Source organism: Rhea pennata, chromosome 1 (genome assembly GCF_028389875.1).
Source record: "Rhea pennata isolate bPtePen1 chromosome 1, bPtePen1.pri, whole genome shotgun sequence".
NCBI lineage: Eukaryota > Metazoa > Chordata > Aves > Rheiformes > Rheidae > Rhea > Rhea pennata.
This window is the reverse complement of record NC_084663.1, coordinates 7,915,024-7,939,518: the sequence shown is the minus strand read 5'-3', so window position 1 is coordinate 7,939,518 and position 24,495 is coordinate 7,915,024. Positions and strand designations below refer to the sequence as shown.

Genomic DNA, 24,495 nt, shown 5'->3' with positions numbered 1-24,495 from the left:
ATTCATCTAAATGGGACTTAAGATGAGGTTATTTCCTTGCTGGTTTTCTGTTCCTGTCAGCTGCTTTCCACCCATAACTTCAGCCCTCTGGGATGGCATTCCTCTTCCATTAACCATAGAGGGAGCAGAAACCTCTCCAGTTAGAGATTAATATAGACTGCCACCTCTGCACTGCATGCTTAGTCCCAGATCCAGATCTGGGCAGCCAGGCTGGTCCAGTTTATACATGAGCATCACCACAACAGAGTCTAAATTCCACTACTGGCTTCACTGGCTCTGCACATGGTTCTGTGAATATTTGGGCTAGTGACCCATGGTCTGTTCTGGGAAGCCCTGCAGTTCCACCTCCAATAGTTGTGGTAGTCATGGAGAACGTGTCCACCTTTCAAGAGGAATTTTGAGGAGTCTTGCACACTGCAAAACAAATGAGTTGTATCTCAGTTTAGAGAAGATCTTGTCATCTAAATCAGTTTCACGGCCAGGAAAGCAAGCAAGTTAATTCATACTTGAAATACTTCTATATGTTTCTGACAGATTTTCTTGTGTGGAAGATCAGATGAGTTAGCTTTGTATAGTAGTTCCGTTTGTCAAGGCTTGCAAGTACAGTGCAAGTCTGTATGCTAACAAAAAGTGTGTGTCTTGTGATACAGTTTATTAATTTTTCAGCAATTAGGCCGCTACCATTAGCTATGTGAAGCAATGGTGCCATCCTTCTGGTGGTACTGTCCTGATAGCCCTGCTGGTGGTCCCATACACCTTCCTGTTTTTCCATATCAGGCTGGAAAATTGTAGCATAATATGGTGCACATGTTGTCTTTGGAGTCAGAGCCAGGCACAGGGTCCTGCACTGTGGATTTCTGGATCATCACTTAAGTCCCAGAAAAAGCCAGCACCTGTATCACAAGGGCAGCAATACAAGACCTTGTCTGTCATGTCTATGACACCACTAGCTGTAGGACAGACACCATGCAGAAGGATCCTGGCCTCCAGCCCCCTTTCTTTGTCCCCGAGACAGTATTTACAGAAGCAATTGCTAGTTCTAGGAGCCTCTTCATCTAGCAGTCTGGTTTGGGGAACTCCTGGTGCTCACTATTTCCTTTGGGGACCTGGGATCTTAGAGAGCATCGAGGAAACACCTACACCTGCTCTGAAGAGCAGCCCTGTGGCCATATTCAAGATTAGTCTCTTACATTTATGTGCTTGCAGGCTGGAAGTAAGGGCACCAGAAGCAGGTCACTGAAAATACACTGTGTGGGACCTTGACCCGTGGCTTAGTAAAATACTAGATATAGTTCACCTGAGTACCACGCAGCTGCAGAAATAGGAAAGGGACTGGATTCTGTAGTTACAGCTCCTCCAAATGCCTCTCTTTCAGTGCAGGATAGACATAATCTGACATTCAAAGCAATATGTATCTTACACTGATGTGGATGCCAGTATTTACTGCTACTACAAGAGATGCTGAGATTTGGTTGGACATCAGTGCTTTGAGATGCTCGGGGGAAAAGCACAGGGTCAGTGCCCTCCTCTGATCAGTGTGACTCATGAGAAATGACCAGTCTTCAAAGAGGAGAAAGCCAGTGTCCTTTTCCTCTAGAGCATTCTGAACAAATTCTCCAGTATCTTGTTTTGCTTAATTCTTTTGCTGTATATTCAGCAGCTATGATTTGTCCCTAACCACAAGGATTATCCTCCATGGGTTGCAATATTATCCATAATGTACTGGAGTATCTTGGCAAGTTGAATGAGAGCAATGAACAAGTGACTTTCTGCCTTCTGTTAATCAATCTTAATGTATGATCAGACAGCAGGGAGGAGGAGCAAGGTTAAAAACCCTCAGGTAGTTTATCCTCATTAAAAGGTACAGATTTTCAGACAAAACCAGGAAAAGTGAGTAGCAAAATTTCAGTCTCTTTTACTCAGAGCTGAGCTCAAAGCTGTTACCTTTGCCCGAAGTTTCTGATTTTTGAAAATGCCATCAAAGAAAAGCTATCAAGGCTAATATGATTGATAAGCTATTGCAAGAGGGAAGCTTGACAACCCTCGATCATATTTTTAAAAGATTCCTTAAAAAATGTAGAGCTGTATATGTTCCCTTGGCTCTGCAGACACTAGTCCTCACCACACCTCTGCAAGACCCTTACAGTGCTGTCCTTCCTATCTGGCAGCCAGGACGTTTGAGGGGAAGAACTAGAGCAAATTGCCAGTGCTGTGCAAATCTGGGTATGTTTGAAGCAGGACCAAACTTCTAGGGTTCCTGATAGGAATGGGCACCCGCGTCCTCTTTCTCCCTCTCCAGCATCTCTCCACCCAAACCATGCTGCGAACCAAGTGAGGGCCTGGGAGGAGGCTTTCTAGTTTTCAGCATTTCCAGCCTGAAATGCTGGAAAGCTTCCTCTGCCCATCCTGGCTTTACTCTAATGTAGCCAACATGTATCCTCCTGTAAACTTTCAAATGCACCAATAGTGACAGTTTCCTGCAGATTGGAAAGGATTCGCTTCAGTTACAGCAAATGGGATCCTGGCCAAGAAGAGTCATAAAAACAGAAGACGTTGATTTTTAAAAGCACAGTCGATGCAGTTATGTTAGTTCATTCCAAGCCATCTAATCAGTCACCAGAGAGTGGTTAAAATGGCCCTGAGGCCAACCTCCAGCTTCTGTAGGCTGGTGTCAGAGGAAAAATAAATAGGCTGATGCCAACTAATGATCTAGTCCCTTCTCTTTAAAATTAGTCATGGCAGATTGTGCTGTGCTGACCAGGCTCAGGGTTGCAGCAGCACTTTGAAAACTTTTAATTCCCAAGCCTTTTTTATACCAATCTGAGAGGCCCATTATCTGCCCTTGCTTGGAAGGCAAACTGCTGAAAGATTCGGAACAAGAGTGTAGGCAGCATGAATGTTTTTCTCCAAAGCTGAAGAGAGAGATGCTGTGAGGTCTCTGAACTCCCTTTACACAGCCCAGCACTGATGTTTTCTCTTAAGTCAGCTAACTTCCCTTCCCCAGGAGTCCATCGGTAAAGCCTAAACCATCTTCATGTGAGATGTTCAAGTTGAAAGGTCACCATTTTGGAGGGAAAGGAATAAAATATCTCTGAAATTAAGCTTCTTTTAGAGAAACTCCAGGTGAGAACCTACAAATCCAAATATCTCAAATCACTTGAAGATGGATCAGGCATCTTCTGCAGCCCTGGCTATGTGTCACCATGCTCATGTAAGCAACCCCTGTCCTCTGAGGTCAGTGTTTTGCAAGGAGAGACTGCAGGACTGGCCTCAAATTCCCCAGGCACTCAGCTCTGAGAAATCCTTCTTTGTTTGTGTTTCCTAATGACTGTATATCAGGGAGGCAGTGAGCATGTCTTTCACCTCAATTCCTAGCTTGCAAAGCCAAGAAATACTAGCATAAAAAGATGTACATTCTCTTATCCTGGAATGAACTGATCATGTCCGGTCAGACAGAGACAGAGTCCAGAATATAATCTACATGGGCTTTTTTTCCCATGACACTTTCCCAACCAGACCTTGAGTAAACATGAGGTCATCACCAATTTATAATTGCTAAAATTTATGTCTCCCCTGATCACATTTGTGTGTGGAATTAAATTTGTTTCATTATTGTCGTTCTATGCATATCTTAACTACTCTTCCAACAAAATCATACACCAGCCCTGTTTTGAAATCACACAGATTCACAAGAGGTGTTCCCTGCCAAGGCAATGCTTCTTGTCTGACTGGACCACTGCCCTATACGGTATTGGGTTTGGTGAACTTCAGACGTAAACATGCCCAGAGACCTTTTCTTTCACTATGCAGGAAAAGAGCCCTATTGTTACAGCTATAATACATTCGTGACAGGTCTCAACTTCTCTTTAGACTAAGCAGTAGCTTAATAGTGCTCTTCTCGTATCTGAGTACCCTATTTCATGTCCCTTTCAGGACGGTGTAGAGCGATCTCAGGTCCTTACCTGGGGAAGGTCAGGGTGGCAGGTGTGCTGCTCTCTTTTCCTTGCTTTTAGCTGAGGCAATGGCTTGGAGGTGCTGGTGCTGCTCTGTTTTATACCAGTGCCTAGGCAAACTCACAGACACCTTCAAAAAGCACTACGACAAAAAATGTATAGTCATTTATGCCTCTCAGGATCAACTTTGTTTTTAATTGCCTGGTTCACACAGACCAACACTTTGGCTCTACAAAGAAAATTTCTCCCTGTTTTGTGAGGTTTTGGCATAACTTCATTAGTTGACATCTGTACATGACAAGCAAAACCCTGATGCCTAACCCTTCTGTGAGGGCCTCTCAGAGCTTGTTCTTCAGCCCACATATGCATGGCTAATTAAGGGCAATGGTCCATGCATGGCCTGTATTCACTTAGGATCATCTATCTGAGGGGTGAAGGTAGTTGTGTAGTGACTGGGAACCGCCTGCCATCCTAAACTGGGGTGGAGTGGGAGCCAAATCAGAGCACCATAACACTGAGAGCCATGACTGCAGATCAAAAGACCTCCAGTCCTGTGGAAGCTTCTTGCCTGGGTAGAGATCATGCTGTGACAGAATTGCAATTGGAGTTGCGTGGGGTGCATGCCCAGTGACCATGGCTGTCTCAGACCTACAGGAGAGGACACTAACACGGCTTTTCAGGCTTACATGGAGGGCTGTGCTGCACATGGCCTGGTGTGAATTGCCCAGAAGAAATGAGGGCAATCTTGCATGTGGTTCAAAGAGAATTGCAAGGATAGAATATATGGCCCTAAGCAATGAAAGAGTGAGTTTATTTCAACCACATAAATCTATTCAACTTGTGAACAGCATTAGCTAGTTTTTGATCACTCTTTTTTTTTCTGAGCTACTGTGGTACTTGGGCAGAACTTCCAAGTTCATCATTCTCTTAAAAGTTCTTATATTTGTTTTCCTTAGACTGAGACTTCATAAAAAAGAAATCTGCCATATCCTTCAGCTGCAAATGATTTAATCATTCTTGGCTTTGTGTGATCTGAATATTTTCTTGTTCTCTTGCTTTGCAGCTGTGACCTACTTAATTACAAGCAGGAAACAAATCCCAGAATCATTAGACATTCTGCCTGGTTTGAAGAAGGAAAAAAAATTTAAAAATCTGGTGCTGTTAAATACTAGGATGTCCTTCTTAATAACAGGAAGTCAAGTTTCAGATAGCAAGAGTGAACATTTGAATTCTTTGTGTATCAAGATAAGCACAGCAGAGAGTTCATGGATTTTATTCTTTATGGTATGGATGTATTGGGGGCAGGGGAAACGACAGCCATTTCAAACAACGGCCAAAATGGGAATGAGTCATAAATTTCTAAATCAAGAGCGTAAATCCTCTTTGTTTTAACTTTTGAACAGTTTCAGTCTGCTGTCTGCTGTAGAGACAATGAAGTGACTGAATTGCTGCCTCAATTCAGCAGCTTTCGATCCATTTTCTCCTCTTTTTGGAATGAATTAACGAATAAGCCAGCAATTGCAGAGATCATCAGGTTGGAAGGCAGAGCATGAGGGAGTTTCATTAACTGCACTCCACCTCTGCAGATGAGGTCTGAGCTGCTATTTATACCTCCTGAAACTCAACACAGTGTCTGGATATGCTGGTGGGTATGTGGGTGTAATAGTAGCTGTAGAAAATAGCTAGAAAAAGGGAAAGTCAGGACTGCAGACTTCTATGACTGGTTGTCCTACACAAGCACTTAGTCCTCATATCTCAGTTTATCCACAATTCTGATTGCAGGACAAAGATGCAAATCTCCCAAAGCATTGTGAGGCAGTAGAAATCGATGTTTGTACAGGGTTTTAAGCTGAGCAACAACAGCAGTGCAAGTTATCGTCTTCTGTCAAGTGTGCATGCATTATCCCTTTGGATGGCATGAATCCAGAGCTGTCTTACAAGGCAAATGGAGATTTTCCATTAGTATGACCCACAGGGGTCTGTGTTTCAGGAGCAAATAGGGTTGAGGTCAACTGTTATGCTCCACTGAGAAGGTCTCACTGATCCCAGATGGGAAGATGTTCTCAGTGCGAAGATCTGTTGCAGTAGTGTAATCTCCCTACGTTGACTCTTAAGTTTTCTGACTGCAAATTAATTGTGCTGAGACAATCCGACTGGCCCCACATGAGTCATCTCCAGCACAGAAGCCACCAATGAGTGTGCAAGTGCATGTGCTGTGTCTAGCTCTGGGACCTCTGTACCTCATAGCCAACAGATACCACTTTTCACCACTGTGCCCTCTATGTGCATTTAGTTCCTGGATGTCTACAGCGCTACTCCCAGAGAGGATGTATAAGTAAATAACCAGTCTTCACCTCAGGGAACATTTATTCATCTATGGTTATGACCATTTTGCAAATCAGTGTAGGATGTCTGAGCAGAGATGGTACATTATCAACTGGAGGTATTGCCAAATATCTCAAGCATTGCTGCTTTTTGCTGTGTAAGTCTTGCAGAGTACAACTGGTTGGCTTGTCTAACAGGCTGAAGACATATTTCTTTTTTAATGTAAAATAGGTCCCTTGGAATTTCATAGCACCTGGCAAATGTCAGTGAATTAATCCTCTGCGGAAATGAAAAAGTTACGTGATCTGCCTAATGTTACTCAGGAAACTGATGGCTCTTCTGGAATAGGACCAGATCCCTCCTCATTTCTACTCTGAAGCTCAGATTTGACCTGATTATATTATACCTTTCCTCTCTATCTAGAACAACATCCTAACCAACGTGACAAGTACTTGTTCTTAATGATCATTTTTAAGATTAAAGAAAAAAATAAGAAAAAATTAAATATATACACGTTAGCTTAGGCAGGAGTAGGCTTTCCAAGCTATAAGCAAGCTCAAACATGAGAAATCTGGTCCATTGATTTTCTAAAATACATTCTCTTTGCCCTCCTGCTTTTTAATGAAATGCCCAACTCTTGTCTGTGGACAGAAAGGACTTTGTATTAGTTACTGAATGCCATTAGTGTTACCACTGGGTCCGAATCAGACAGACTATTTAAACATATTTGCAGGATAAGCTGTAAGAAAACGTTCTTATGGAATAGGCCATTTGTGCTGTATAGGCTTCTGTTACATAGATAGCAAGGCTGCATATCATTAAATTACCCATCTTACCATATGGCAAAACTGCAGATTGGCCTTCTATGAGTTGCCAGGCTTGTCTTCTCTCCCAAATGAATAGTAACAATCTGGAAATACCTGCAAAATAAAGCAATCAGTCCTCTAACCCACAGCCCACAGCCAAACCCATTCACTTTGGACAGCCTGGACATCATCCTCTGTTACAGGGTGGGAAGGGCATGCTAAATACATATTTGAAAATTATGCAAATATGTGGGATACTGAAGAACCCTTCATAAATACAACTATTGCAGGACTTGCTCCAGTTGAAAAAGGAATAAACAGATTGAAACAAGAGCAGTGTAACTCAACAATGTGTATGAGCTGTTCCTATAAACAGCCAGGTGTGCTAGATCTCCGGTCTGATATTCAGTGCCTGCTTGATGGGCACAAACTCAAGTTTCTCTGAGGTTCATATTGCTTTATCCCTGAACCGTGCCAAGGCTATTTTAGAGATAGGTGAATAATATGGAAGGAATACAGCTCAGCTGATGGATGAGCTTTACATTGCCCCTTCATATGTAACTCCTAAGCAGGTTGTGATTTTCTGTTTTCTTTTGGCTAAATATAATTCTCCTGAACATTTCTGCAAATAGTACCAGAGTGTAGCATGATCATAAATCTCGTAGTGATCAGCATACAAAAATGTGTGGTGCTTTGACTGGGCACACTGGTCATAGGACATTACATTCCTCAGAGGGATTGGAGTAAATCATAAGCTTGGGTTTCCAAAGTGAATAATCGTATTTGAGATCTCACCATTCACTTTCTGTGACCGTTCTGCAATATTTACTTAATACGTTATTCTGACCTACATCCCCTCCTGTAGACTCATTCACTGCAGTGTTCACAGAGAAAGAGGATTTAATAGCAAATCTCTGTACAATCTTTTTCACATTTCTGCATAGTAGAAATGAATTCACTTCAGCTGTTTGAATGCTATGGACAAGCACACAAGCGTAGCTTTATAGGGTTCATCTACTTTTAAACATTATTAAATCACTAACATAGATTACTTTAGGAAATTAAATGTTTATGATTTGAGGATATGACATAATCTCCTATGTCAGTCATTAAATATCCCTGTAGAGTGGGAACACGTGCAGTCTTTCTTACACACAAGGAGCTGTTGTTCACATAATGATAATACTCAGCACTACCAGAGCACTTTACATTTTCAAAAAGCTTTAGAAATGTTATGATCGAGGTAGATGACTAGAATAGTAAATTTTCATTCAGCTATTACAGTAAAAAGCAGCAGTACATTTAATTATGGAACATTTTATGCCATAGGGACTCGTGACAACATCTTGAAGAAATTATTCAGGATTTCTGACTTGTGATGTTCATCTTAAACTGTACCCAGTAAAATCTTCAGTTTCTTGAATTTTCTCTGCAGGAGAGTTGTAGGGCTGTCAAGGATGGCAGATTAAGGAATGGGAGAGTGGAGGTTTTTTATGTCTGTGTTTTTGGAGGTGTGTGATAGGTGAGAGCTAGAAGGGAACTGACGATATGCAAACTCTCATGTCTGCATGGTGCAGAAGACCTTTGGAGAAATGCTTCCAAGAGTGGCTTCTCTACCTGCAGCTGCAGAGAGGTGAGCAGTCCTAGGTCCAGTGTTTGCACCTCCTCCACATGGTTGTAAAGATTCAAACATGGTTATGAGCCAGATCTTGCATCTCAGCCAGGGTGAGGTCATGATCTCATCTCTGTCCAAAAATATTGTATGGTCAGTAGAGTTATTCTTGCTTTTCTTTGCTATAACAGGCATTGGGCTCTGGTCCTTAGCACTTATTTGATCAAAGCTCTCAGCAGAACCAATCTGGACATTCATACTCAATTTTCACTCTCTTTTTAGATTCAGGTGAATTTCATTTGTCTGTACTATATATATCATATACAGCCCTCGAGGTCTGGGGACCTCCTTCTTCAACTCAAATGTCATGCCAGCCCCCTTTAAAGCCCCCACTTCAAATCACAAACCACAAAACCCTGCAAAGGTATGTAAAATAGTGCCAGCTATGTTCAGTCCTTGCCCCAGGGAAGTTGCCATTGGCATGCGTTGTTCTGCAGAGAGAAACACACTTGGCCTCCACAGCCTCTCCTTGGATGGCAGTGAAGCAGATTGCCTGCCTAGACCCCCTTGAGACCCATGGCAGGGAAAGAGAGAAGTCCAGAGGGACCAACAGGAGCGACAAGACCACCTTGTGTAGGGTGGGAACAGCGGAAAGCTCAGAGGCTCAGGTTTTCAAAAGGATTTGGACCCCGATGTCCATTTGGGAATCTTTGTAGTGTTTGTGTGCTGGTGCAGTTATTGGAGGGGGCACACTTCTGTAAGTCCCTGCTGAGGGCTCTGGCTCTCAGTGGGCACCCGTGCACCTGAAACAGAGTAGAAAGGACAGTGTCTCCTTCTCAATATGTTTTGTCACATGGCAGTGGTCACCCCTTGCTGTTCCTGTCATGTTAGCCAAGGAATGATGTGCCGTTAAGGCTCAAGGAGGAAAATATGACTAGTTAAACATCTCGGAAAAACATTTCCAACACAATAAAGCATAAAGCTGCAATATGAAAGGGAACTTTAGACAAGAAGATCTAACAATATTAATATTATAGCGGAAGAAAGATCAAAAAGAGTAATGGACTTGAAATGAGTCTTAAAAGAACTGGGCTGGAGCTGTAGAGGCTGTAGGGGCCATATGCTGAGCAGAAACAGGATGTTTCTGGTACATCTATAGCAAGCTCAAAGGAAACCACCCTCTGCCCGGCACGTCTGTCTTTCAACACATCCAAGCACATCCACACCCTTTGGAAAACTGTGGGCAGAAAATTACTCGAGAGCACACTGGAGCATGATGCTGAATTCCTTCTTCCAAGGCCAGAATACACAAGCTGCCTAAAGGAAAAAACACAGACCTGTCACTTTGAGCTCCCGCTTGTAGACAGCATCTGCCTACCTCAGTGCATGGCAATGCTTTGCCAGCTCAGCTTTTGGAGCCTTTTGGAGCACTGCACTGAAGAGCAGTTGGCTGCTGAGGTCAGATTGGGAAGTCCACCCTAAGCCTTCAGCTCTTGTTGACAGTCAGATGAAGCAACACAGCAGACCAATGGATTTTTTTTCCCTCTTTTTCATGGAAAGCTTTCATGAGCTATTTTTATATCCTTGTAACAGCCTTTGGACTGTCAGAAAAACGTGGGAGGTTTTGTAGTAAATGTTTTGCCTGACATTTTCTCAGAGACAGTAGGAAATAATCAGTGCATAATTAGAGAAGCTGTGCTGAAAAGACCTGCAAGTATCTATAGATCTATGTAGAGTTCAAAGGACCTCTTTTTCCTAATCAGCTTCAGCAAGGAAGCAAACTAAAAATGTTTTATAGAAACGTAAGATGGTTTTACAGAAATTACTTGAAGTGTATGCCAGTAGAATAGCCAACCTGGTAAGTCTTTCCTCCTCTCTCTTCTCCCTTTCCCTCTGGAAATGGTCTTTCATGTATGTAAGAGCACATTCAATGATGTATTACTGGAAAAAAATAATTTCTTGACAAATTGGGACACTTGAACGTAAAACATTATTTCAAAATATAGCCAAGAGTATGCTAGGCAGGGCACTAACCTGGAGTGGAGGAGGCTAGAGATGATAGCTACTGTGCCTCATTTCACATGGGAGCTGGCCCTTCTCTCCCAGGTTATGTGTTTCACACTGATGCAAGGCAATTCTGCCCTGATTTTGGCCAGGAATTTCTTCGTAGGCTGCAGAAGTCTTTCTTTTGCAAGCTTCAGCATAACCAATATCCACCTGGTTTTACTGAATAAGCATTAAAATAGTCTGTCACCCCTCTAGCTGGGTTTTCCAGGACTATTTTTTCTCTCAGGGACAGGTAGGTCCAGAGCTGCTTGGCTGTGGAGGAAATGGTCTGTCTTTTCTTGAGAAACATGCATGGTTGCAGTTCCCCTGGAAAATGGGAGGTGGGCCTGATAATCTCTATTCAGGCAATTTTTGCCCCCCCTAAAAATAGTATGTGTCTAATCAGCAGGAAAAACTCTGCAGGAAACTGAACAATCTGGGCTAATCATGAAGGTAAATCTACATACTCAAATGCTCAGTGGGCCTCCTATAGACTCAAGTGACTCCCGAGGAGACTGTTCCAGTCTATCAGTTAAATAAACACATAGCAAAACTGTTTTCAGAAAGTCTGATTATGTAATCAGCAGGGTGAAACAGCTCCTCCTGAACTGTCCTCATCTGTTGGGTAAGTACTGGCATGGGACAAGGAGGCCAAAAGTCTCCTTTCAAACATACAGGGAGACTAGATGCACATGTGGAGTGGCTAATTTTAAAACTGCAGCATATCCTCCATTTCCCCTCTCTCCCCCTTCCAGAATACCAGAGTGGTTAGATCACATCCCAGAGCAGTCACTTGCTATGGTTTCATTCCCCCCACTATTTTCTTTTATCAAACACATTTCTTTCTTTTCCTCTTTTCTGCTCCCAGGCAGAGATATTACATGTTAGGCTGTAGCCTGGGGCAAATGTTGTCTAGTCAAGTTATATATATATATATAAAAATCTTTTTTCCAAATGATGCCTGATAATGGAGATGTGCCTAGTCACTTGTCTGCATCACTGATAATGGAGGCAACATTTTACCTAGTTTACAGGCGGGCGAAAAAATCACTGGGAGATGGATGAATGTAGAGAGACTAACAGAAAAAGCTAAACACCAAGCAAACAGAAAGGCAGGACCACAGGGAAAAAAAAAAAAAAAAAAAAAAAAAGGAAAGAAAACTATGCTTTGCAGAATGAATAGCCTCTAATAAGTTCTAAGGAAATACTGTTTTTATGATGCCACTCTAAAAAATGATGTCCTGAAGAAGCAATTATGCTGAGAACATGAATTTTGCAGCTGTATTTTCCTCCACCTGCCCAGTCAATGAGCTGATCAGCATTATTGTGCTGATTATGTCCCATTTGCTTTGTTCCCTCCAGTCCTCCCAGATCAAACTGCCTGTAGACTGTGTCAAGGTGAGAACTGAATTACAGAAGTCAACCAGCAGTGGATTTCCTCGCTCGCTCCCCAGTGCAGAGAGTAAAATCAGAGAAACCATCAAGGCTTTCAGGAAATGGTTTCTCGTAAGGCTACTGTGGATTCTGTTTCTGGATTCTGAGATTCTGAGTCATTCGTGATGGGGCCGAAGGCACCCTCAGCAAGTCTGCAGATGACAAAACTGGGAAGAGTGACTGACATACCAGGGGACTGTGCTGCCATCCAGAGAGACCTTGGCAAGCTAGGGAAATGGGCGCAGAGGGACCTCGTGACGTTCAGCAAAGGCGTATGCCAAGTCCTGCATCTGGGGAGGAATGACCTCACACACCAGTACAGGCTGGGAGCTGACAAGCTAGAGAGCAGCTTGTCAGAGGAGGAGCTGGGGGATCTCCAGAGGTCCCTTTCAACTCCAACTTCTCAGCCATTCTGTGAGTTTCCTTTGACTTGGTGCTCAGTTCTGCTAAATGAGAAACCAGCATCTGAGGTCTTAGTGGCTCAGTACTCACAAGTACTTCATGAGTTCAACTAGAAGTGGGCTTATCTCATCTTCACCCCCAAAATTCCCTCACTGGAAGTGCCTCTATGTAGGCACTCACCAACTGACTCCCGTCTGCTCCCGGCCAGTCCAGTTGCCTTTTTTATGCACATTCCCCTGAAGGGAGAGTGAAATAAGTGGAAAATAGCAGTGACAAGCAGCTGTCTCCAAGGTTGCTAACTTATGTTGTGGTTTTGGAAAAAATACTTCCACTCTGTGCCTCAGTTTCCCCACATGATTATTAAAACTTAGCCCATAGGTAGAGGGAGCACTAACGGACGTAACAGAAAAGCTGTTGCAATTTAACTGCATGTATTTTATGATGATTTGACTGAACTGCAAAACCCTTGTGTGCAAAACTATTTTCATCCTCATGGGACTGGTTACCTCATCTCACCTAATCTCAAATGTTTACAGCCTAGACGAGCTACTCTGGACTACTGCAGGGGAACAGGCAGGGAACAGACCTCTTCCCTAACTTTATCAGACCTAACTTTAGGAAGGGATACCTGGCACCAGAAGTGCCTATTTGCTTCCAAAGAATAGAAAGGGCACTTTGGCACCCAGTATAGATGAAAAGAACTGTACTGCATTCTCTCGTGTTTACGCAAATGAATCCCATTCTTACTAATGCGAGCTAAGCAAGGGTTAAAATATGTCCCCACCTGCTGAAGCAGACAGGTTTTAAGTGGGCATAGTTTAATCTGTGTAACTCTCCAAGATATCAGCCCTTCAGTAAACAGCATTACTTTGCAGACTGTTACATAAGTCTCATATAAAGATGAAGTATAATTCTGAGTCCAAAATATATAAAGGCTCCAAAACAGACAGCTGAATGGGGGAAAAAAAAAGAAAAAAAAAAGACCAGAGTGTAACTGTGCAATGGCTAGTCAACATGTGAAACAAAAGGATGAAATGTTGCGTGTGGCAAAGCTGTCTTCTCAGCTGTTATTTGGGAGTGTTTGAAAGAGTTAAGCCCAATACTGGAATGTCTTGGGAATGTTGGCAGAGAAAGAGAGGGAGAGCGAGCAGCTTTTTTCCTCCCTCTGGATGGAGTCCCAGGACTTAGCTTTCAAAGTGATGACTTTGGATCCGAGTTTGTTTCTTGGTTCTGCAGCGGAGAGCTAGGAAGGGATGCAATGTAACCAAGAAGCCCTTCGTGAGGGATGTGCAACTGCCTTCCTAAGTCAGGATAGATATTTTTACCTTTTCCCTGCTCACCCCTGAGTGCTGCAGTATTCATGTTGAGAAGATACATGCGGGGAGAAACCACATACTGAAGGGTGTCTGTGAAAGGAGAAAGATACATCCCCAAACAATTTATTTTGGCTGCTCGTTTTGTTGTTAGGTTTTTGGGGGTTTTGTTTTTTTTCCCTTTCTCCTCCTTTGATGGAAATTGCAGTGGCTTTTTAACGTTGCAGTTCATAAGGCACCTGGGGATTAGCGGATCGCTTCTGAGCAGGCAGTCCGGGTGTTTCACGCAGGGAGCTGGCATGGCTGCAGTGCTCTTTGGCTTTGAGGATCTGCTCTACAGCTGGGACAGCCTGGTCTGGAACCTGACATCCCGGGCCCTGAGGACCTGCCGCTTTGGAAATCTGAGGGTCCTGCAGCTCATGCTGAAGCCATGGTGCATTTCCAGAGCCGTTTATCAGGTAGGGCTTCCAAACGTCAGACCCCCTTGGAGTCACACAGGGTCCGGTCCCACTCCTACCTAGAGATGGTGGGAGCTGAGGATACCCTGCGTACGGGAGATGTCTGGGAGGAGATACCAAGAGCTGAGGCTGGCCATGGGGTTTCCCAAGGCTGGACATAGGTCCAAATTTTCCTTCCTGCAAAACAGGGAGGAATAAGAGAATGTGAATTAAGGATCCTTCTGTTACGTATCTCACCTTTGTGGAGCTTTGTTCTCGTAGGAACAGCCAGCCTCAGCTGTGCTGTGTCCTCATGCAGTCCCTATGTTTGTATAATAGTAAATTAGAGCTTACTCAGAGGAAAGGACGCCTAAAGACACACAACCTTCTTGTGCAAAATGGGCAAATGCACTCAGTTTTAAATTGCAATAGCATTAAGTAACCCTAATGCATCTATGCAATGCTTTCTGACTGTTCAGCTTTGTAAAGTCTGAGGTACTTGATTACCTGAAATGTTTATTTTATTTTATTTGGTACATAATCTATGTGGTATATAAACTGCCTTTCCCCTCTGTCCCTCTACTCTTCTGAACAGGGTGGACATAGAGACTTAGTGCTTGGTCTACCGGCTTCTCTGTAAAGATATGATATCAAACTGCAGCTTGAGGTATAACTAAACAGTTCTAATAAACTATGTTTGTTTCTGAAACTCACTAAACTGAGTTAAATAATGTGAGCTAACATAACAGTGAAGGTACTAGGACTGCATTCCAGTTCCGATAGCAACTCTTATCTCAGTCTGTAGGTGAGTCCAGGTTGAAGCGATTCTGTAAGCTAACTAGCACCCTACTCATCTGCTTTTTTAGTTAGTTGTAGATAATTGAGGCTAAAAATCCGCTGCAGAGACAAACCTATGGTTACAATATTTATTAGCTTCATGGGCTTGGCTACTGTTGGACGTTGGATTGACCGATCAGCATTTGCATTTGGAAAAGGCATTTTCTGCTACTCCCATTTGCTTGGTATTTTGCTTTTCCTGTGTTTTGGGAGTCTCTGTGTGGAAAGCCAAATTTTACAGTACAGGCCAGATTAAAAGCTTGTAGAAATTGTGTGTGATGGTTTGAGAGAGGCCAGGGAAGTATCTTAGTTATTTCAGCAAACTTTGAACCAGCTTCAAACCAAGCACTGGTTTCTTCAGACTTCAGGAATAGATTTTTTGGCTTTCTTTGGAGTTCAGCAGGCATGGGCAGCATGTTTATTTTAAATATGTGTTTGTCCTAGATGATGCCTGTGGCCAATAACCCAAATCCACTACCCAGAAGGATCGCTAGTCCCATTAACTCTCCTGGTGGCCTCAGACACAGCTTTGAAAGCCGTGTGGAAGCAATTGCAATGATGGTGCAGAAGGAGGAGCGCAATGGCCCTGTGCCCACCCGCCTGCCTGTTCGGTGGGAGGTTGTGCCAGCAGCACTGAGTCGGGCCAAAGCCACTCCCCTTCCTCACCCCTTCTGCTCTTAGGAGCTTATTTTAGGACCCTGAATCTGAGGCTAATTAGCCCAGATCAGCCCGGGACAGCTAAAGGAGAAGAAAGAGATCTCACACTCCATTGGTAAATGCTGAATTTTCTTTTACCCCCCAGTATTTGTGTATGTAAGACCATGTTTTGTCCTTTAAAACCAAGGAGAAAGGTTAGACACATCCACTTTCACACTATGAGTAACCTATCCCCAACTAACCACCATTTGTGGGGTATGCTACTACCCATGGAAGTGTGATATATCTCCTAGGATCAGTGATCTTGTCCCAGATCTACCCTGATGTGAGCACGGAGCTCATGTTCCAGTACACCATACACCATGCACACATACTCAGCCCCATCCCATGGCATTATATCCTGTTACTGCCGTGTTATCCCCCCTTCCCTGGACTCATCAGGGAAATAGGATGGGAAAAAATGCCTCCCCAGTCCCAAACTGGCATGCTTTTCACTTCCCAGAAAAGAGCAGCCCTTCCTGGGAGAGTCCAAGATGCATGCAGCTCTTTGGCTCCACTACTGATGGCACCATGGGGATCTCGGGCACAGAACAGAGGATCTCACATGAGTTGCTTTCTTTCACCAACCATGTGATAAATTGTAGTATTAGTGGCCAACATGAGCTGATAGCTAACTAGCTAACTCTACACTTATGTATATTAATCCTAACAATATTTCCTCCACTAGCCAACGTCCCCCACTTTAAATGTTGACAGGGTATTTTAGTGGGTTATTGCCTGAACAGAGAACCTGATGGTTTAATCTTCCTATCCTGAAACAGTGATTTCTTTGGTTGCTCATTGTTTAGATGAGCGAATAATCTCTTGACCATGCTAGCTTTCTGCCTGCAATATATTAATCCCTGCTGCTACTTAATCTTGAGAGTAGACTGTAGATCAGCTACAAGGCTTGATACCAGAACTAAAATAGCCTTAAAAAAAAAACATTAGTCAGCTCTAAAATTAAAGAAAGCATTCTGCCTCATATTCCAGAAAAATACATATCCCTTTCCTTTATGTTTTATTATTATTATTATTATTTCAAGCTAATCACTGCCAAGTGTGTGCTTCTGGGAACCATTTGCTGTCTCACTACTCCTTAGACTGACTGGGGGTGTCGCAGTAGTGAAAAATATTTTTCTCATCATTTCTGTTACGTTTTAGAGAGCAAGTGAGAGTAGATGACAGTGAAAAGTGTTTCCATGACTTTATGTGGACTTGACTGTCGAGACAAGCCACTGGTTTGTAGTGTCGAGATGGGTTGAACAGGTGCCCTGGCAGGTCCCAGCCCTGCTTATTTCACCTCTGCAAGGTGGATCTGGTAGCATCACAGTCCAGCTGTGATGTACTGCTGTAGATTATTGGTACAGCTTCCAACAACCTCCTTGCAATATTTCTGTCCTGATGGAAATCTGTAGGCATGTGCATCACAGACTGTCTGCATGTAGCCTTTAACTCCTATGCATTCGAGACACCTTAGATTTACTTCCTGGGCCCTGTTGAATGAATCTATGCAAGTGCTCATCAGAGCACTTCCCTCCCAAATGAACATCACAAAATGCAGATAAGTGCCCAAATGTGCTTGCACTTCGCCCTGATAAAATTTCCACTGTCTCCAAAAGACAAGAGAAAACCCAGAGGTATGGTAGTCACAGCCCATCCTGTGCTTAGAAAGAGCAATGTACAGCCTGTGTGCTGGTACCCCCACCAGCATTAACCTTCCTTTGCCTTGGTGTGATCCATCCAGTCCATGGCAGAGAGCTTGCAGAGGCATCAGACATAGCTGGGACAGAGGGGAGCATGTGCAGTTAATCACAAACAGGTGGGAGCAAGAATCCAGAAACTTGTCCCACTAAAATTCATACTGGTCTCAGATAAAATGAAGGATCCCGTGTGGGCAATATCCCAAGAAACTACAAAACTACGAAGTTATAATGGGCCTAGAAAGAACTTCAAGCCACCAAAACTTTGTCAGCTCCAAGCAGGTCCCTTTCCATCCTTCCCAGGTGCTGCCTGCACGCAGTGGTTCCTCTGACAATCCAACAGGAAGCTATGGGCTGCCGGGGTCATTCTGGTAGCATCCTGTGTGCTGCTGGGGTGTTTTTGTGTGTCTCTGCCCCAGCCTTGTGGTCTGTGAGCCCTCAGGCTTCCCATCAAGATACAGAGGCGGAAGGCACCAGCTGGAGACCCAAAGGAACAGCAAGACAGATCTGGGCACTGTAAGCACAAGCCAGCTGTGAATCATTGCAGAGAAGTTTTTATAGACATTACGAGAGGGATTTGAAAAATTTCCTCTTTCATATAATAAGGCTGAGTTAAATGTGTTGGACTGGCACATTTATGGCTTTCTTTGTGGAGCCAACATCAGCAAATGTGGGACATGTGTGGCCTCCTTCTCCACGTGCTCCCTCTGTCCCCACAGTGTGGCACTCACCATTCCAGAGCTGGACAATCTCCCCAAGTGCGGGCTCTCTGTGAGGACACCACTGGCATATTCAGAGCATCAGCATCCACTGGTGACCTCTTTGAGAGCCAGCAGGATGGATCAGAGCTGTCTGCTTCCTGGGGACAACATGACACCTGCTTCTCCATGGTACGCAAAGACCCTCCAACAGCAGATGGAAACTTTATTGGGTGGGGTTGTACTAACACATAGGAAAAGGAGAGAAATGCCTCATCTTCATAGCACACCTGGGAAACACATAAGCTCTCTTTTTTCTTTTATCACTTTTATCACACCAAATGTTTGAAGTTTGTGGAGGGTTTTATGGCAGCACTGGTACGATTCCTCTGCAGAGGGAAATGGTTGCAGGATCCAGATGGCTGTATGCACATCACTGAAGAGGACTCAGGTCCTCCTTTGCACTGCCAGATAGGACAGTTGTGTGGACTGTACTACCCAGTGATCTGGGTCAGGGCTAGAGCCCAGCAGGTGAAGACAAAACCTCAGTTTGATTTTCTGGTTGGTTAGGACAGTAACAGCTGGTTGGGCCACGTGCTCAGGTGATGTTTCCAGGTGAGATATTGATGATGAGGTACATAGTGGCATTCAAGGAATTTTGGCAGTGATTTACAAGGCAAAATTATTTGAGATCCACTTACTCTTGGGTTGATAGCACTCTAGACTGAATACCTCCATGCATTGATAAGAAGGAATGAAAACTTCCACCATTAACTCCCCAACATAATTCCAGCATGGACTGGGTCACTCTCTAGTTCCTATGGAAAAGGGGGAATTAAAGAGAGGCCTAGTTGGAATGACAAAGATATGTTGATCTCCACACAGTGTTCATCTATGCCTGCATATTAATACAACAGTGCTGTCTGTTCTCATTTTAAGCCACTAACTTGGGAAAGTTTCTGGTATCCCTTCCCTAGTCTGTTGTTTCCACAACACAAACCCTAAAAAATGTGTTAGTTTGCCGTTTTCCTTCTGCAGTCCGTTCCTCTAGCAAACAAAGAAACAAAGCTAAGACTGTACAGAGGGTGTGAGCCAGATTTATTGCCAACGCAATGGGCAATGGCTTCTTGAAAAGAAAAGGAGCTCCAGGCATCAACATAATTATTATTTTTGGCAAAGGAGTCTTTGGTTTCTTGGCTCTTGAAAAATCAAGTACATGTTATATCAGCAGCAACGCGTTAGCAGAGGTAGATGGAATAGCAACTTTGGGGGGATGTTGGATGTTGCCATCATGATCTCATGCTGTCCATCCAAGATTTCAGCCTTCAAGTCAGGGCGTGGAGTTATTTGGGCTGTGCTCTGACCTATACAGTTCTTATAATTTGAAATAGCCAAAAATTCTTTCATTTTTGGTGGACAGACTGTGACTGGATTTGACTTCCAGAGATGCTGAGTAGCTCCATTTCGCATTGTCTGTAAGTGTGGCTGTGGTGCTCAGGATATCTGAGAACTAGAGATTCTTGGTACCCTGGAGCAAGGTACTATCAGCACTCGCTGACTGCATTTCTCCTCCTGGGAAGCAAATCCTTTTGCAAGTCCTCCGAAGAGGTGCATTTGTCTGCATAGCTTGAACAGAATAATTTGCCCCTTGCAAGTCTACTCTGTTTTTACTAGTTGCTATATTTTAATTGCGATGAAGGCTTGCTATATTTTAATTGTGTTTCATGATCCGTCATGTGGTGTATTTCTGACTGTATTACGGAAATTCATTTGAAAGGGGGGATTAGCAAATAATAAAGTTCCAGTTGGAGCTTTCAGACAAATAGACTGTTGTGAGAGATGTCACAGAGCCGTCGGGTGTATTTTTACCAATGCCCAGAAGATGTCTGACTGCTATAGCCAACTAAAAAATGGCCTCGTGAATAACACAGTGAATGCATTTGCGGAAATACTCACATCTCAGGAATTGTTGGGGGAGGGCAGGTTCACTCTTGAACAGGCAGTAAATTCTGTATTCTTAACATGCTCAAGATATTTCACTGTTTATTTAATCTCCAAGTCCATCAACAAATATTTTAGTTTCCCAGCTCTGTCTGTGCAGTGTCAAAGAACATTAGGCAAACCAAGACCTACGTCTTCAGTAAAAATATGTTTATGTGACTGCCTGTTTAAAACTCCACCAACTGCTCTTACCAAGCCCACGGCAGACTGTTGGATGCAGAGCAGTCTCTGGAGAAGCTGTAATACCAAACCGCACATACATTTAATTGCTTGCATACTGTACACAGTAGTGGTGTGTGCTTTTTACACAGTGATTTTTTATCCACAGAGTGCTTTGCAAAGGAGGTTAAGTAATACCATCTCTATTTTACTGCTGCGGAAGCTGAGGCAGAGAGAGTCGAAATGACTTGCTTGAGGCTATAGACATAAGCACAAAATTGTCTACAATACCTCATTGTTCCCTGTATATCCAGTTATATATGATTGGATTAAGGAAACAACTGGGCTATAGCACTTAGCGTTCTGGGGCTGGGCATTAACCTGAAATGATGAAGAGAAAGGAGTGAGACTGCTTTTGCCATGCTTCTGCCACCTTCCTCCTCTCTGCCGCACGCACATGGACAAACTCAGCTGGGAGGCAATGTAAACCTCCAAAACTCATCCTCCTTGGACCCTGTGTTTGGCTACCTCACTCTCCTTATTTGACAGATCCACCATGCAATTGCACATCCCTTGGGGTCAATGCACCTCAGGTTTGCTTCCCACACAGTGCCTGCTGCAGGCTACTGGTTGGTTTTCACCATTAGCGTTATGGTTGGTCTGAAGAGCTTTGGGGCTTTTCCTTGTTCAAGTTGCTCACTCCAGGGATTTCTAGCATGCTGCTCGGTATCACCCCCATAAAGGCACAGGCTATTAACTACCTCACAAGGGGCTCTAAGGTATCCCTTTGGGCTCAGGGTAGATGCTGAGAGCTTGAATGAGGGCCACTGAGGTCCTGGTTTGGAAAGGATAAAATCCTTCCATTCACCGAAAGGTGTAACTAGACCTGAAGAGAGCCATGTATAAATCCATTTGCTTCAGCATCTTTCTCAAGTCACAGCAGAATAATGCTTAGTTTTTAACTTACTTTAAACTGCCAGCACTGGGAATATATTATGTTTCAGCCCTTGTGTTTCAACACTTCTGCCCTTTCTCCAGAAACTAGCATCCCACCCACCTCGTACACTACCAGGAAGAAATTTGGAGAAATCTAAACTTGTTTCAACATCATTTCTCATCTTGGTTTTCTTGAAGACCCTGTGTTATGTCTAAGCACATTTAGGAATTTAGGATGAAAAGCAGCATTTTGCTAGCATTTTGCTGCTGTAAAAAGCTATATGAATCAATGTTGGTCAGAAGAGAGGAAGGAAAGGTCTGAAATATTAAACATATCATTTCAGATTGGTAAAACTTGCAGTTTTTGATTTATAGCTTCATCACCAAGTAGATTAATGTGGAATTTAAACACAAGCAGCTCTTTGCTTTCCTTTCAGGCCTGACATATTAGCATTTCACATTAATCTAGTCAGATAGAGAATGATGAGGTCTGAAAAAAACAGAGCATTAGGGGTTTGGGAGTGTTGGGGTGGACAAGCAAAAACAGCCAGCAAAATTCATAGCTAACTAGCTAAAATAGAGAGCATGGGACCCTATTTAGGTCTTGGATTGTACTTAAGGCCACTAGGAGTGACTCCTTTGAAGTCAGCAAGCTCAGGTCCTTCCTCCTCTGGTTCCAGGCTGAGGGCATTTTAGTGAGGTTGTTGATGTTGTCTCATGAGCACAACCAGCAGCTGATTTTTTTAAAAAGCACTGCTGGGAGGGGAACAGGTAGGAAGGAGGCCAAAAGCACTCAAAATGAAAAATAAAGTGTCAGTGTGAGACAGGAATTCACAGTGCAATGGAGTCTCGTGGGTAGGACACACATTTTCTGCAGTTTTTGATTACTGATGTGTGATACTGTCATCTTGGAAGGAAAATGAGCTCCCTCCCAAGAGAAAAGATTCAACAGCCAAGGCAGACAAAGGGGTCTTTTGCTCCAGTGTCATTAATTACATTTGTCTCAGTGTGGTGGCAGCAGGTATTGGTGCCATTTGTAGCTTTGCATTCTCAGAGCTCTTTGCCCAAGGCTGCTCTGTCTGCAGGGCACCAAAATGCTTTGGAGCAGATGAAGTTCAGGAGTCCTCCTGAAACCATCGCATGTGATATTGCAACTGAGTCAGGCCTCTCTGAGCCTGCAGCCTGCCTAATTCTCAGTTTTAGGCAGAGGCAACTGTGATTTTTCCCTGGCGCTCCTTGCTGAGCTAGTCCACAGGCTGCAGAGCAGCCCTTGAAGCTTCTCAAACTTTATTGCCACATATTTAAGCATTTATGAGACTTGAACTGCTTCCCTTAAAAGAAAACAACAACCGAGACTAATCACAAAAAAGAGGAAAAAAACCTTCCACCCAAAAGCCCTGTAGTTCCAGAAAGGGCTAATTAGCCTCACATGTTTCTGAAAGCCACTTGGGAGCTTCTGGCTCTCAAAGTTTCTCACCCCATCTTCATTATAGGCAAAAGCAAAGAGGGTTGGACAGGCAGGGGAGGGGAGAGAGAATGCAAACATTAAAAATTCATCTTTGCCAGAAAACACATCCAAGTGGGCAGAAAAAAAAAAAAAAAAAAAAAAAGCAGTCTGTGAAGGAACCCTAAGCCTTTTATACTCACGGCAACTACTGCAAAAGCAAAGGAGGTGTTCAATAAGTTCCCATTGTCAGGTATTTTTACAACACACTGTAAGATTTTCCTGAGCATTTGATATTGTTCTCCCCTGCCTTTCTGGAGCTGGCAAGAGCTTAGCTATTTGGCAGGGTCCTTGCTGCCACTACTAACCACACCATCTGATTCTTCATAACTCAGCAGAGCACTGTTATCAGTGAAGAGGTCAAAATATTACCCCTGCAAAATAGCCAGCTAGGAATGGGTGCTGATCACCACCTGCGGCATGCCAAGTCAGCCAGCCCAGGGCTGACCTCCATCCCATGCCAAGCTGGGCAACATGGGAATGGTAGCCCAGTCCAGGTAAAGCCACAGGGCTACTTTGAACGTCCCGTGGGCATTTGATTCAAGGCAAAATACATCGGTACGCATACTTATATGTAGGTACCTATACCTATTCAATAACTTGACCCACATTGTGCCACCTATCCCTCTTTAACTGAACTTTTAGGAACAAGGGGAGGAAATCAAGTGGCCAAGTCTCATGACCGAGTTCATTTTCTTCAAGTCTCTTAAAAGGGGATGAGTCTTTGGCATCATTTTGTTTCTGTGTAGATTTTTCCAACCTGCCTCTCTGTAGGAAACATTCAACCTCCAGGACTAGTCTGTTCTTCAGAGAGGGGTCAGGCTGCCCAGGTAGATTATGAACAGAGGAAGAGCCTTTCATGGCGTTATTTCTAGTCCACTAATAAATAGGTTAAGATTGCCAACACAGCTTATGTAGGCCACTGGCTAAGGAGCTGACAAAAGCGATGCTAAATTGTTTCTAGCCAGGGATAGTTTTGAATCTGTCACAAAGCTGAGCTCTGTCAAAGTCCATCACCAATGACTTGAGCATTCCAGCCCCTGTCTTAGCTTCTGGCTGAAAGAGATCAAAACTCTGCTCTCAGCAAGGACTATAAGATGTGATCCACAGCAGCTCACTATGCTTATGATACATACCTTCCAGCACGGGAAGTACTATTTGATCCTAAAGGTTTGCTGAAGCTAGATCTGAACTGCACTTCTCTGAATTTAGCTAGATTCTGCTCAGTATCTTGAAATGTGAGATGCACCTTACCTGACTTTTGTTGTCAAAAATTAGGCATTTCTTCCAAGATGGATGTATTGGGTAGATGGGTGCAAGTGACCCTCTGGAGATGCCTACCCCTTTGTGATGAAGTTAGAAAGAGCTGAGACCACTAAACTGAACTAGAGGCATCTACAATCCTGTGGAGTAGATCCCAGTCATACTGTTCTGATTAAATAAAGTCATCCAAGGCCTGGGTCCTAAAGTGGAAAATACTGGAAGCCCTCAGGAAAGTAGATGGTCATCAAGATGAGGTGCCCAGCAACCAGAGCTTGTGGCAGGAGACATATACCTTTAGCTCTTCAAGTGAATATAACTTGCGCTGTAACAGGCCAGGCCATTTTGGTAAAGAGCTTTGCCTTCCCCAAAG

The 24,495-nt window shown here is 43.6% G+C and overlaps 1 protein-coding gene across 4 annotated transcripts in view; it reads left to right on the top strand.

Annotated features, from left to right (window-relative positions):
* Positions 1-24,495, top strand: part of FRMD4A (FERM domain containing 4A) — a 231,545-nt gene that overhangs the window by 22,114 nt on the left and 184,936 nt on the right. For 3 of the 4 annotated variants that reach the window (XM_062581137.1, XM_062581128.1, XM_062581165.1), the window contains exon 1: positions 13,822-14,349. The exons of the other annotated variant lie outside the window; for it this stretch is intronic. In XM_062581137.1, coding sequence (XP_062437121.1) covers positions 14,191-14,349 — 159 coding nt within the window. In that variant the 5' untranslated portion in view covers positions 13,822-14,190. Of the gene's footprint in view, positions 1-13,821; positions 14,350-24,495 lie in introns of those variants that run through there. 4 annotated transcript variants of the gene reach the window in all.